This window comes from Microtus ochrogaster, linkage group LG4, assembly GCF_000317375.1.
Source record: "Microtus ochrogaster isolate Prairie Vole_2 linkage group LG4, MicOch1.0, whole genome shotgun sequence".
Taxonomy (NCBI): Eukaryota; Metazoa; Chordata; class Mammalia; order Rodentia; family Cricetidae; genus Microtus; species Microtus ochrogaster.
Window position 1 is genome coordinate 38,832,185 of NC_022030.1, and position 14,701 is coordinate 38,846,885.

Consider the following 14,701-nt stretch of genomic DNA (forward strand, 5'->3'; position numbering starts at 1 on the left):
CCTTCTCCTCTTCCTCCTTCTTCATAGTATATTTTTATTACTTAAAACAGTTTTATATTTAAAGTATTTCAATTAAAAATATTTATATTTTTATCATGTTTTTTCCCTTCCCCCAATTCCTTCCTCTCCCCTTCCCTATTCACCCAAATTTAAGATCTTCCTCAAAAACTAAACAAAAAACCAACTTCTAAAAAGAAGTCTGTGTTTCTCTCCTGCTCTGTGAGGGAGACGGTTCATGCGAGTGTTACATTCATGTGTGGGTACATTACCTCACATTTTACTTTCTAGTTATGCTTGTCACATGATCTACTTTTATTTTATCATAGTTTCAAAGCAAAATTGCATTGTTACATACATAAAACTGAATTAATTTCTTAACGGCTGTGAAACTTACTAATGTTATTTTACTATTTGTTTATAGATGCTACCATGTGTGCATGTCTGTGTGTGTGTGAGAGAGCGAGATAATAATATGTATCTATTTACATGTATATAAACTTTCATTCAGTGTACCCCTTAATGTCTCACTAAGGAATGAAAGGCAATTATAGTATGTCTCTCTACTCCTTGTAATACCTCTAGACACAATGATGATTTTTGAAACTTCTTTGTGTAGGTAGCCCAGTATTGTGAAGCTTCTGAGTGGAGGTAGCCCAGTAAGGTGCGGCTTCTGAGGATAGATACCCCAATACTCTTACTGGAGAAGCTTATAATATAAGATCGTTTGACTGAGAAGTCAATTTTTCCAAACTAGCTTCGTTATAGCTTTGAATTACACAGTGTGGAAGAACACATCAGACTTACATAAAATCAAATTGGCTTCAGACTTATGTAGAGTGAAATTATCCTGTTTATGAGAACATATTTCTAGACCACATTGTCAGAATAAGTTCATACAGTGAAGGTTAAAATTCCAATTCCAAAAATTAATAATATTATATTTAGTGATTGATAGTAGTATTCGGCTCTTTATGCTTTAAATAGTGATAGTCAACTCTTTCTTATTATGGAAATTTGAACTTTTACTTTTTCCCCTAACACTTAAATTTTATCATTAAATATTTAAAACATTATTGCTCTGTTATAATTAGAAACGTCTTATATTGAAAATAAATCATGCCATAGTTTTTTTAGAGCTAGAAATGGCTTCTGTTTAATAGTTAGGATCTAAAGACTGTTTTATTTAATTTCTTGCTTTTTAATATAAAATTTAAGATTACCTTTAGACACAGATGTCAGAAATGAGTTATGATGGGAATATTTTGGTGGTGATGTTGTGAATGGGCTTCCATTTTCGGTGAAATTAGTGAATAATATGTATATTGAAACGTGTTGCGTTTTACTAATTTACTGTATAAGGACAACAATGGGACACAAATTTACTGGTGACAAATATGATTTCTTAAGCACTGGTATAAAAAACCCGTATTGTAACTTTATCAGGTTTTTTTTTTCTCAGTTACAGCAAAAATAAACCTTTCTCCAGTGTTTGCATCCAGTATACTCTCTTGGGAGAGCAGACCCTGATGAGTATATTTTAATCTGACAGTGGTTTTGTTTGATTTTTTGTTTTGTTTTGTTTATCAAGACAGGGTCTCTTTGTGTAACAGCCTTACCTGTCCTGGAAATCTCTCTGTAGATCAGGCTGGCCTCAAAATCAAAGATATCCACCTGCCTCAGCCTCCGTGAGTGCTGGGATTAAAGACATGTGCCATCATTGCCTGGCCTGACAGAGGTTTTTTTTTTTTTTTTTTTTAATGACATTTTATCCATGTCCCTTGTTGGGTTTGGATATCCTCATTTAAATGTCTTCTCACTAAGAAAAAAATACTCTGATGTTTAAAATCAAACCATATTTTTTATAATTCTGTCCTATTTTAATATTTGAGAGGTCTATACTTTTATGCTAAAAATCTGCACATGCAGGAATATATTTCTTGAGTTCTGCTGAGAATCTCTGGCAAATTTTATGCTGGTTAAACATGCCTTACCAAACAGTAACTATTTCATGAATAAAATGGAAAGCCAGGATATTTGCAAATACACGAGCAGTATAGGACTAAGATCCTGGGTAACGGGGAACAAGCCTTGCAGACATTTGGGCATCAGAGTTCCTAACAGAGTGTATATTTTGTCAGACTTGGAATGCTTGATATACATAGATATCTTGGCAAGAGATCTGAGGTCCAAACAGACATAACTCTATATAGTATTTCCAACATGCACCCTGTTGGCTGTATACTGTCTTGTATTGTTGTTGTGAAGTATTCTGCTTGTGGTGTTACATCAGTCCTAAAATCAGTTTACATACTAGAACATTTTTGATTTTGGTTTTCAGAATAAAGAACATTTAAACTCAGTGAGAAAAGTTTGACAACCTGATAGGAAAATGGGCAAATAATGTTAATAAACATTTTCAGAAAGACCATTTAAAGTTATAACAGTGAACTTCACTCATAATTTTAAATACAGGTAAAAATACAAGACTTCACACTGATCATTCTATGTGAATATCTATATATTTAATAACAATAAAGAAGGAATGATCATGAATCTTTGCTGATAGTCTAGATATGAAATTTATTTTTCATTTTAAATGTATTCAGATAGACTTCTAAATGCGAGCATATATGAGCATGATTTCTTTAGAGACAGGCTAGGAGATTCTGCACATTTGCTAAAAATGACTTAATTTTCACATTTGATCCTTCATATTGTTTGGCCTTCACAATGGCATGAAGTCTATAACATTTAAAACAGGGTTGGAGAAATGGAACACAGAGTGATTTTAGTAAAACTCATGAGTTAATACTGCGTGAACATCTCTTGTATATCACAAGGCCTGTGGGCATGCTGGGGACATAATGTTGAGTAAAATATTGTCTCTTCTTAGTCTCAAAAACCAATAGGATCATATCACTTTCTAAGTTAATAGATTCCATATGAATGCTTTTCGCTTTGTGGATTACAGAACAGTTTACATGGTTTAAATTAATTAATCTTCTCCAAGATTCTACAAAGTAATCATAGCACCATATTGCCTGAAGAGAAAGAGAAGCACGCTTACTCATTAAATGAGTTTTCTCATTTAAAGCTCAGAGCAACCCTACAGAGTGGGGACATTGCCATCTCCATTTTATGGATGACAGGGAAAATGCTAAGCTGTTTAAGATGCCTAACAACTTAAGAATGTAAGTCTCTCCACTCTCCCCAAATGGTTCTTTCTGAACCTTAGTCAGCAATTTGAGTTTTTTCCCCTTTTCAAGCGCACGATGTAAGATTCATAGGTTAAGTAATTAGTTTAGGATTATGCCGACGGCAGTATGCAGTTCACTGCCTCTGATTAGAGAAGAGAGCTCTGCAGAGAAGGACAGAGAAAGTCATTGTGATGGCACCCAGTCCTGCTAAGCACTAGCCATAAATCCAGGGTTCATAACTTCGCCAGGCAAACAGCTACAGTAAAAAGAGCATGCTTGCCTCTCTGAACTCATTTCCTCTATCCAGATAGTAACCAACTTACTTGTGATATCAAATCTATTCAATATGGATTCTTGAGTTCTGAGAAACTTTGAAGATCGTGGGACAAAAACCTGATGCTAATTTAAAGCCTGCCTCTACTTTGTCAAAGGAGTGAGCCATTTAGATCAAGGGCTGTGCACAACTTTTCTGCAGGATGATCCAAAACCAGCAGACAGAAGGCCTTACACTTCTTAACAGTCGCAAGTGTGTACATGCATGTCCTGCCGTTCCTGTCACTCGCTGCTCCTTGGTTTGCAGACATCAGTGTTCAAGCACGTTGGTTTTGTAGTCTAGTATGTTCCATAGAGGCCTCTTTTTGCTGCATGTACGAAACAAAAGCAGGGTAGTTTAAGATGGCAAGGTTTATGCGCCTTACCTCACATTGACACAGCTCTCAACTAAATGTTTGTGTTTAGTCTGACTTGGGGACATTGGCCTTGAAGATGTGCCTTCCCTGTGTGGCAGACATTTGTGGGATTAAGAGCTCGAGTTGTTTCTCTTGCTGTGTGCAGAAGCAGGTCGACACACGTACACTGATGTGAAGCAGACAATGTGACATGAACAGGATTGTTAAACCAGGAGGAGGCGTGGCTTAGTGGGTTAAGCAATACTTAACCTTGAGTTTTCCACACGTGCTCTTCGTTCTCATTAACTTTAGTGACGAACTTTAAAAGAAATACAAGAACTCGCTAATGGCAAGAATTAGTCAACGCAGCATAGCTGAGTGAAATAAATAAGTGTTTGCGGAAGTGAAAGGTCTTGCTCACCCAGAGGGCTCCAGAGCCGTGTTCCCTCTCACCAAAGCCTGGCTCACAGGAAGAGCAGGGGATGACTTAGTATATCCTTCCCGTTCATTCCATAGAGTGACAGCGGGCAGGAGAAACGGAGGTGGCAGCACCTAACCAATGTCTTAAATTCCTTTTAACTTGCAGCAAATTCCGTAAAGCTAGAAATGCAGAGCGATGAAGAGTGTGACAGGAAACCCCTGAGCCGCGAAGATGACATCAGGGGCCATGATGAGGGGAGCAGCCTAGAAGAACCCCTTATTGAGAGCAGCGAGGTGGCTGACAACAGGAAAGTCCAGGATCTTCAAGGCGAGGGAGGAATCCGGCTTCCGAATGGTAAACTGAAATGTGACGTCTGTGGCATGGTTTGCATTGGGCCCAATGTGCTTATGGTACATAAAAGGAGTCACACTGGTAAGCAGCTGAACGAATAACCTGATGACTGCCCGTGCATCTGATGTTGATATTACCTGACATCTACTCTCTTTCCTTTTTATTCAGGGGTGGCAATGTGAAGTTACCTTTTCAGAATTCTGCTAGTATTGGATTGCTGGGAAGCACAAAGTAGCCTGGGTCTTGACTTCCAGTCTTCAAATCTGAATAGCATGTCAGAAAAGAAGTTTGGGAATCAGTTTCCACAGTTCTTAATATAGCAATAATATGATAAGGGTTCAAAAGGTATAGGAGAATTTCATTGAGTAATTTAATCTTTTTATATTTCTATACGTATTTTACCATACCCATTGGGCAGGTAATATAGTTTGCTTCCTAGGACCTTATACTACAAAATAGCATTCACACATTTATATAAGGATGGACTATTTTCGCTTTGGTTAACTCTGTTAAGTATTTTATCTGGTCAGTCTTGCCTATCAAAGGTCTCGCAACAGGGGTTATTTCTCTAGTTCAAGGAGGTTACTATCCTCTTGCAATTTTTAGTTTTATCTCTGTAAAAAGATGGTTAGGGTGGGTACGTAGGTAGAAGTATTGAATTGTGGGATGAGGTGAGAAAAATGCCTGTGGATAATTTAATATATGCTTCTAGGCATTGAGAGCTACAAGTACTTCATAAAAACAGGCCAGATGAGGAGGGGAGAGTCTTATATAAATCTTCTCAAAGCTTTTGATTGAGGGAAGTAGGAAAAACTGACAAGAGGCAAGGAAGGGAAGAGTGGGTAAACGCAACACAATGAGGTTGTGTCTGTGTGTTTAAATGGATAACAGTTAATCTTTTATGACGTTTCAAGTTGAGCAGTGCATGGTGGCATGCACCTGTGATTCCAGTGTTCGCAGTTAGAGGCAGGTGGAATACAAGTTCAAGGTCATCCTAACGTAAAGTTTGAGGCCAGCCTGTGCTACATGAGACTGTCCCCAAACCAAACAACAACAAAATTTTTCAAGTTAGGATTGGTGGCACACACCTTAGCCCCAGCACTTGGGAGACAGATGCAGGAGGATCTCTGTGAATTCAAAACCAACCTGGTGGTGTATATATTGAGTTTCAGGATAGTCAGGGCTGTATAGTGAGATCCTTTCTAATAAAGAAAGAAAAAATAAAGGAATGTATCTTTCAATAAAATATGGTGGTATTCTCTAGTAAAATATTAAATAATTAATATTCTCAGTTGTAAACTGTGATAGTCTTTGGAAAGAATGAGAAATCACAGGAAAGTAATTTATTTTAAAATTTTAATTCTAAATCATCGGTTTAAAAATTTTATCCTAAAAAATATGCTGTAATTACATACTAAAACATTTTTAGTTTAGATCTCTCATGACACACATTTGAGGAAAGTCAGGTTGTCTGACTTATGTCCCTTACCTAGAAGACTGGAACCCTGTACTGTGATTTCTAGGCTAGTGTAGTGTGAGCACACACACTTGGACTATCACTACACCAACAACTTATTATAAAGTGTCCCTAGAAACTAACTAAAAACTGACCCAGTAGAATTTTCACATTCAGATGAATGTAATCATATCATCACCTTCCCATCTATTTTCTATCATAACTAGTATTTTTGCTTTGTTATGAATATTTTTAAAAACAACATCATGTTTAAAATGTTTATGTCACTAATGAATTTTTCCTTTAATATTTTAAAAGTCTTGGGGAAAGTTAAGATATACAAAACTTTGGTTTCTCTTCAATAAGAAAGTAAAAGACAAGGCTATAAAATTTATCTACTTTTATTCCCTGCCTAGGAAATAATACTGGTTTGGAAAAGGAGTCTACAAAACTCCCCATTTATTATGTTATGTTAGAGTGAGTATTCTGTAGAACGTAACACCCATTTAATTTTCCTTTGCAATATTAAAACAGTTCAGTTACTTTGTAGTATTTGAATTTTACTTACTGATATATTTAAGAATGAAGTCTATACTAAGTACTAGTTTGGGAAGATCTTTAATAAATCTTTTGTGTTCTTATTTAAGAGAATTCAAAGAACACAAGAACTGTTTTTTGAAGATGAAGTTTTAATTTGTATTTTATTGTATCTGTTGTGAAATTCACTGATTTTTTTTCAAAATAAAATAGTTAAACACATACTCCACTTTCCATTCCATATTTGTTACAAAAGTGGGATAGAATTATTTGAACATTGAAAATGATGTAACTTGTATAGGACTTGATTGTAAATTATTCCACAGATTTGTACAGGTTCTAGAATATGAGGCTCACTAATTAGGACATGGATAAAATTACTAAGCAACCATTTGAAGTTCACTCAAGAGCACAAACTCCTTTGCCTTACTGACCTATTTTGAACACTAGAATTTCTTCTTCAGATTTGGGAGACTTTTGTTAATTTCAATAGATAGTCATAGAGAAACTTTAGGATACTGGGATGCTCTGTTAGAGCTGCCATCTTAAAATAGGCCTTAACTATATATTTCTGATGACTGAGTTGATCCCAGTTGATTGTCATGTTCTCACTTCTACTGTAATACTGTTTGGTGACAGGCTTCTTTGAGTTTCTTTAAACTAACTGTAGAACTGTATGGTCAGAATCTAGTCTTTAACCGAATGTATTAGGAAATACTGTCTTCATTTTAGTGCTGCCCACCTTTAAAACATTTTATGTGTAGCTAAACAAAAGCCACTCTCTCTCTTTTTTTTAAAAGATTTATTTATTTATTTTTGTTTACAGTGTTCTGTCTGCATGTATGCCTGCAGGCCGGAAGAGGGCACCAGATTACATTACAGATGGTTGTGAGCCATCATGTGGTTGCTGGGACTTGAACTCAGGACCTCTGGAAGAACAATCAGTGTTCTTAACCTCTGAGCCATCTCTCCAGCCCAAAAGCCACTTTCTTAAATCCTTGGTGATGCCCTTAAGAAGCTCATAAATTATCTAATATACAATTGACAGTGAATAGAAAGTATAAAACCGCCGAATTTTTTCCAATTACATGGGATCTCAGTTCTAATGCGTCTTTCTTCTATCTCTCCTGTACTCTACTAAAGTGCCAGTTCCAGTGTCTTTAATCGCTTGCTGTTACTTCTTTGGCATTGTTACTTTAATAAATAATCAGGTAATATTTTCATCAGATACTCCAGGCACTCTTCACTGAGAATGTAGGGTACAGAAAAATAAATAAGTAAGCAAGCCAATAAATAAATGAATAAATAAGGGTAGTGACTTAGTTCACACATGGATATGAATGTGTGATGAAATTATAAATACAGACAATCCTTAAGTTTGATCCTTTTTGGGATATAGCTCTCCTGTCTTTGCAAACTATGGCATTTTCTCTTCACTCTTGTGTTCCAAGGTTCTGTTCTGTTCAGTCGACAGTAAATCAGTGGGCTGGCATTAAAGACCAATACCAGCTTAGCATGAAGGAGCACAGATGTGATGCATAGATACAAAGCAAGAAAGAACAGGGGTTTGAGACCAGTCTCTCTTACAGAACAAGTTCCAGGCCAGCTGAGCTTCGCAACACCTTACATCTAAAAGTCATGACACACAAGCACTCATAATCAACTTTAAAAAAAGATGCGTACTGTGACATCTCAGGTAGTTTTCTTTACTGTTAGTCCAGTCTTCTGTAGCCACCAATGGGAAGATCAGTTGTCACCAATACAATAACCTACTTTGGTTTTGAACCAGATTGTTCTGCAATATTAGCACTGTGAGCAAGGAATCTGTTGGGATTTTAAAACTTTTGTTTCCATTTGTATATGAAGAATATAATACTTTATATAAATTATAAACTGACTTGAAAAAAAACAACTGACTCTCCATTTAGTGTATAGAACAAATTAAAATAATTATGCACTGTTTAAAGCCCTTATGACAATATATTATTGTTTTGCATTTATATAGAGAAAAAGTAGGCAATTTTTAGCCGGGCGGTGGTGGCGCACGCCTTTAATCCCAGCACTCGGGAGGCAGAGGCAGGCGGATCTTTGTGAGTTCGAGACCAGCCTGGTCTACAAGAGCTAGTTCCAGGACAGGCTCCAAAACCACAAGAGAAACCCTGTCTCGAAAAAACCAAAAAAAAAAAAAGTAGGTAATTTTTTTTACCTAAATTTAAGATAATTCTACCTGTATTTCCATAATGTTTAGCCTGGGGCATATCCTACAGTATCGAATATCAGGATTCCTAACATTTTATAGAATTTTTTAAATTATTTGATTAATTTTTATTAATTAACTATGAAGATAGATGATAGATAAATAGATAGAATGATAGACGATAGATAGAGATGTAGTGTATTAAGTAGTCCTAATCTTTAATTATGTATACAAAGAACAGTTAATCTGCTTTACCCTCTAATAGTGGTGTTATTGAGAGTATCACCCTAATTATAAGTTCAGTGTTGAAAGCAGTAACACAACTGTGTTGTCAGAGTGTTAGCCAGTTCTCTGTAGTCCAGCTCCTAAGCGTAGTTAAACAGATTCTATCCTAAGATGAGTAAAGCCTGGAGCTGGCAGCCAAAGGGTAGAGAGCAGCGCTGGGGAAGTAATACTAATTCCCCCCAGTGTTTCTCTGAGTTTAGCTGTTGAAATTACAGTAGCCTGCTGCTAGAGCCTGTTCTGTTTTCAGAGGGAGCTCCAGGTTAAAGCACACCTTGCCTGGTTCTTTACATCTCATGCCTGTGGACGTAGAGTCTCCTTACCCACACAGCAACAGAGCCACATACCAGATGTCCATGGAGTCCCTGTCATCTCATCCCCTTTCTGTGGTGTTCTTAGTAAAAGTTTCAAAGATATCTGGGGCATTTGTAACTATTAACTCTGTTACTCCATCATTAGTCTCAAAACTTGACTACATTACTCTAGCCGTAGATAAAAATTTTTGAAATTTGTTCCTCTGTAGTAGTATTTCCTTTTCAGACTAGCCTTATTTTAAATAGTGAATTAATTACTTTAATGTAGGGATTAAAACCATCAATTCAAATATTAGAAATGATTTGAAGACAGTGTCAATCTGCTTGCTGCAAAAGGAAACACAAATCTAAATTTTTAACAGACCTATTATTTAATTTCCTTTTAAAGTTATTGTGTCCCAATTTGTCACTTTACTAGAAAAAGCTTACACACAGAGTCCAAGAGTAAAATCGAACAGTTGAAGTAAAAAGTATATTTTATATTTGCTGTTTTATTCATTCACAAAGCCACTTTGTTGAGTATCCCTCTCAACATGTCATGTCCATGTCAGGGTAGAGGGCAGATAATTATGCTTTTTAAAATTGCACTGTGTTATTTCCTTGGAGAAAAAAAACCAAAGAATCAAAGCTAAGTTGCATATGTGTATAAAATTTAAAAAGATCTTAAAAACTTAGGTTTAAAAGCCCATCATTGCAGCACCCACCCAAGAACATGCGCTTGGACACTCTAAGGCAAGAAAACCGTGTGTTTTCTTGGTCTACATGGCAAGATCCCTCTCAAAAAACAAGACAGAATATTTGATCAGAATTAGATTTTTGAGACGGGATATTACTATGTAGATCAGGCTAGGATTAAAGGTGTGTGCCACCACTGCCAGCCAGAATTAGATTTTAAAACTAAATGATGTCTTCTTTGAGTCATTTAGGTTTCAACAAATGAAACTGTTTAAATAAAATTCAGTCTAAGCTAATTTTGATATGCTGAGTTTTTAGCATAATACCTTTTTTCAGGACCTTTTGTAAGTTGCAACCCCATGTCTACAAGAGTAAACCACCACATACAAGTCTTTTGGTGTACTTCATTAACTTTCCAGAGGAATGCATGCTGTAGAATTCACTCTGCTTGACCTTATTTGGTTTTAAAATCTTTAGGTTTTGTAACAAACCTGTGAATATACAGAATATACAGGGGTGGCTTCCAGAAGCGACAAAAGTTTATCTGGTTATTGCCTCCTAGCTTTCTTTAAAAGAGAAACCCTTGGTTTGCATTGTGTAACGGGCCAAATATTTTCCGAGGTTCACTTCACTATTAAGATAAATACTCTAGCTAAAGATACATGAGCCTGGCAATTCAGTGTACAAATTATGAAAGCTATGGAAATCATACCTGTCACGTGACAAATACAGAAAAAGCCCTGGCAACTGTAAGGAAGTGTTTCATTTGGTTCTCTCTAAACTCTGAGCTTCCAGGTGAGCTTTTTCTCCGTATTTTTATATGTCAGCTTATCACTTATTTCGACTGTTCTTAGACACAGGCAAATGAGAAGTCAGAGTATTTTCCTCATGGTTTGATAATACTATATCCTTTTGATATTGCTAGTGTGAATTTTGTTGCCTGTATGAATTTTGTTACCTCTATGCCATTTGTGGCTGCCAGTCGAGCGTAATACACAAAACTGATAATGAAGACTTGTGTAACTTTTTGACAGTTTCACTGTAGAGAACCATGAAAAAGGATTCCTGCTAAACAAATGTTTTCTCACAGAACAGCATGCAGAAAATATCTGGAAATATAATATTCTCTGGATTCTCTCAGGCATCCTGGGGATTTTTGCCACAGGTTTCATTGTTAATGGCCAAGAGAACAGGAATGCTTCTCTATCGAAAGATTTCCTCTGTGCGCACTGAAGGTTTCTTTGTTGTTTATGCCTGTTTTGCTTCTGATCTCAGTGTCAGTATTATCAGATACATTGCCATTGTTGACTTCTGGTTCTTCATTCCTATATTTAAGTTGATGCTTCCTAAGTATTAATGGGATTGTGAGGATTAGAGTAGTCTATGACAAGCAATGGTCAGTTGAGTGGTGAGAGCTAGCTGTTCAGTCATTGGTGGGCACTGTTATTGCTCCTCTCAGCCAGCAACAGAAATCTTTATATGAAATGAGGAAATGTCTACTTCACCTAGGAGAAAGGGAAGATTTGGTATATATGGGAGATGTTCATTGTGAGCCTAGGGAACTGTCTCTGGTTAACTGTGGATGGAATACTATTCCCTCACGATAACCTGCTTGGTCTTTCCCACTCTGTCTTCAGGTGAGCGCCCCTTCCACTGTAACCAGTGCGGAGCTTCTTTCACCCAGAAGGGCAACCTTCTGAGACACATAAAGTTACACTCTGGAGAGAAGCCGTTCAAATGTCCTTTTTGTAGCTATGCTTGTAGAAGAAGGGACGCTCTCACAGGACACCTCAGAACCCATTCTGGTAAGTGTCACCAAGTCAAAGCTGAAGTCAATAAGGTGTAACAGCATTACACTAAGCAGCATGTAGCTTTGGCCTAGAGAATCCTGTACGTTATTGCTAGCATTTGTAGGATGCACATGAGTATTCAAAGATCAACGACATGAAAAAGGACACTGCTACTAAAGAGTGTCTCACAGATAGAACATAAAGTTTCAGCTTTTGTGATTATCAAAGCAGTAATCATGTTTCATACTGGGTTATTGGAGCCCAGTAAAATGTTACACTTTCTGATGTTTCCTGAAAACATGAAAGTTGTAGAGTTTCTTTTTTTGTTTGTTTTTTTTTTGTTTGTTTTTTTTTTCGAGACAAGGTTTCTCTGTGGTTTTGGAGCCTGTCCTGGAACTAGCTCTGTAGACCAGGCTGGTCTCGAACTCACAGAGATCCGCCTGCCTCTGCCTCCCGAGTGCTGGGATTAAAGGCGTGCGCCACTGTCGCCCGGCTAGTTGTAGAGTTTCTTAACAGTCCAGTAGAACTCAGGCTTAGATCACAGTGAGGAAATCAAATACTGTTCTTTTTAAACTTGAAAGCACTGTACTCATTAGAAAATTGACTGTTGGAGGAATTTATATTTCATTTAACTTGGCTTATTTTGCTAGCTTTCCAACTGTACTTATTGGGAAAGAGCTGAGCATTTTATCTGCCTAATAAATGATTTAATGATCTAAAGTGTTAGATGTGCTAAGAAAATACTAGCATAGCAATACATAAATGAGGAAGAATAACTAGAAATCTGAATGACTCTCTCTGATTTGAGCATGAACTGCTATTACTGAGGAGTTAATTGTAGAATATTATAATAAGATACTTTCAGAGCAGTTGGATATGCCTTGTTTATCATGGCATGTTAAGTTTTCTTGTCAATGTGGAGATCTGAGAAAGCGACATGCTCATGTACATTGAAAGACTGTAACCCAGACAACTGTGGCATGTGACTGAATGCCTTCTTTACACTCTCTTGATATCTTTAAGGCTGAATTTCACTTTCTAATATGCTATGTATTATAGAAAGTAATTTTAAACATTAACTATTAAATTTGGAACAATTATAAAAGTTAAATTAACATGCATATGAAAACAAAATATTCTAAGACAATATTTACTTTCCTTACTCAGAAATAATTCATTTATTTACATCTCATGTATGTTTTGAAAATTATGCCACTCTGTTTATCAATTACAGTGACATTATTTTATTATAAAAAGTATTATAAGTTGAAAGATGTTTTTAAGAGATGCAGGTGTTTCCATCAGCTACCTGTATGTTCTAACTCGTTGAACTGCCACTGAACTAAGGACTATGTATCTCATAAGAGTTTATGGATATGACTTTTTGCCTCACCTTCATAAGTAATTGTAAACATCTTAACCTCTTTGTTCTCGGATTCATGTGTTCTTTCTGTGGGAAGGATATCTTTAGCCATTTGCTGTATCTACAGAACACCCTAAACCTTGCCTTGATGGCAGCCACACAGGAAGCCTTCCAGTGGTAGACCATTTGACCTAGCTCCCCTTAGCCAGCTGAAAATGGCTGATGGAACATGACAAATGTGGATGAAGTCTGTAGGTTTGAGTTTGCTGTATTTCTTTCCATTAAATGAGCTTCTTGTTGAAGGCAGTGTGTGATAAGGGATATCATAGTAAGTGCTAAGGTGTTCTGTTAAATCCACTCGGGAAGCAGCCTAGGCAGGAATGGTAAATCCTCCTTAAACGTCCTTCAGTTTCTATGAGGATCAATTTATCTGTTTTCCGTGTTATAAGAAGTCCAGTATAACCTCCCTGGCTCCACTTGCTGGTTGATCTCTTGAGGAGTAACAGGGACTCAGAACTGAAAAATTCTGAGCCCAGCAATGGTAGTAGTGAAGTCAGTTACAGATGGGTAGGGAGCACATGAAACTGAGTTAACAGTATCTTTGAGTCTATTATCATTTGAACATGGGTCCACGAGCAGACACCAGGGTAGTTAGGTAAGCACGTTGGCTGATGTCAGTAGATGTTTTACTCTGCCCAAATTACTAAGAGCCTTCTCCATAGTGGATTCCGTAAAGAAAAAATTAATGTAGAATACTGTGTCATCGTCTTCTGTATCAGTTCTGAGGGGTACATCTGAATAACTCTCTCCAGACCCCTATCATCAGTCTTTTGTTTTGCTGGCCATATGACCATGCCATGCGTCATTTCCTCAGGCTGTCTCTTCTGCCATGCACAGTATGGCTTGGTGAAATCCGGGCTGCTGAGGAATCTCTTTTCCACTCTGTCAAGGCTAGCTTCTCTAAAGTGGTCCTGAAGACACACTTGTCATAGCTAGCATCAAGTGTTATGCAGTTCATTTGCAAACTAGACCCACCACAATTCTTCTCTATCAGCTGCTCATTGATAACACATCACAAGGTGATTGGTGTAGGATGAAGAAGATTGTGTAGTACCAGTTATTATGGACATCTGAACCCCTTGCTCATGAAGCATGTTTGGGGTCTCCAACTGTTTGGTCCAAGTTCATTCAACAGTGAAATGCTCTTATATCCCCCTTATGTTATATGATTTTCAGACAATACCTAGTTCATAAAGTGTGGTTTGGGTTGCATAATGAACATCTACTAGTGAATTAAGGGCAGCTTTTTTTTTAAAGATTTATTTATTATGTATACATCATTCTGTCTTCATGGATGTCTGCACGCCAGAAGAGGGCACCAGATCTCATTACAGATGGTTGTGAGCCACCATGTGGTTGCTGGGAATTGAACTCAGGACCTTTGGAAGAG

General features: G+C 37.0%; 1 protein-coding gene across 1 annotated transcript in view; it reads left to right on the forward strand.

The window, feature by feature from the left end:
• The window catches only part of Ikzf2 (IKAROS family zinc finger 2), a 142,671-nt gene that overhangs the window by 92,652 nt on the left and 35,318 nt on the right, over window positions 1–14,701 (forward strand). Inside the window, exons 5-6 of the mRNA XM_005361421.2 lie at window positions 4,452–4,718; window positions 11,736–11,903. Coding sequence (XP_005361478.1) covers window positions 4,452–4,718; window positions 11,736–11,903 — 435 coding nt within the window. The remainder of the gene's footprint in view (window positions 1–4,451; window positions 4,719–11,735; window positions 11,904–14,701) is intronic.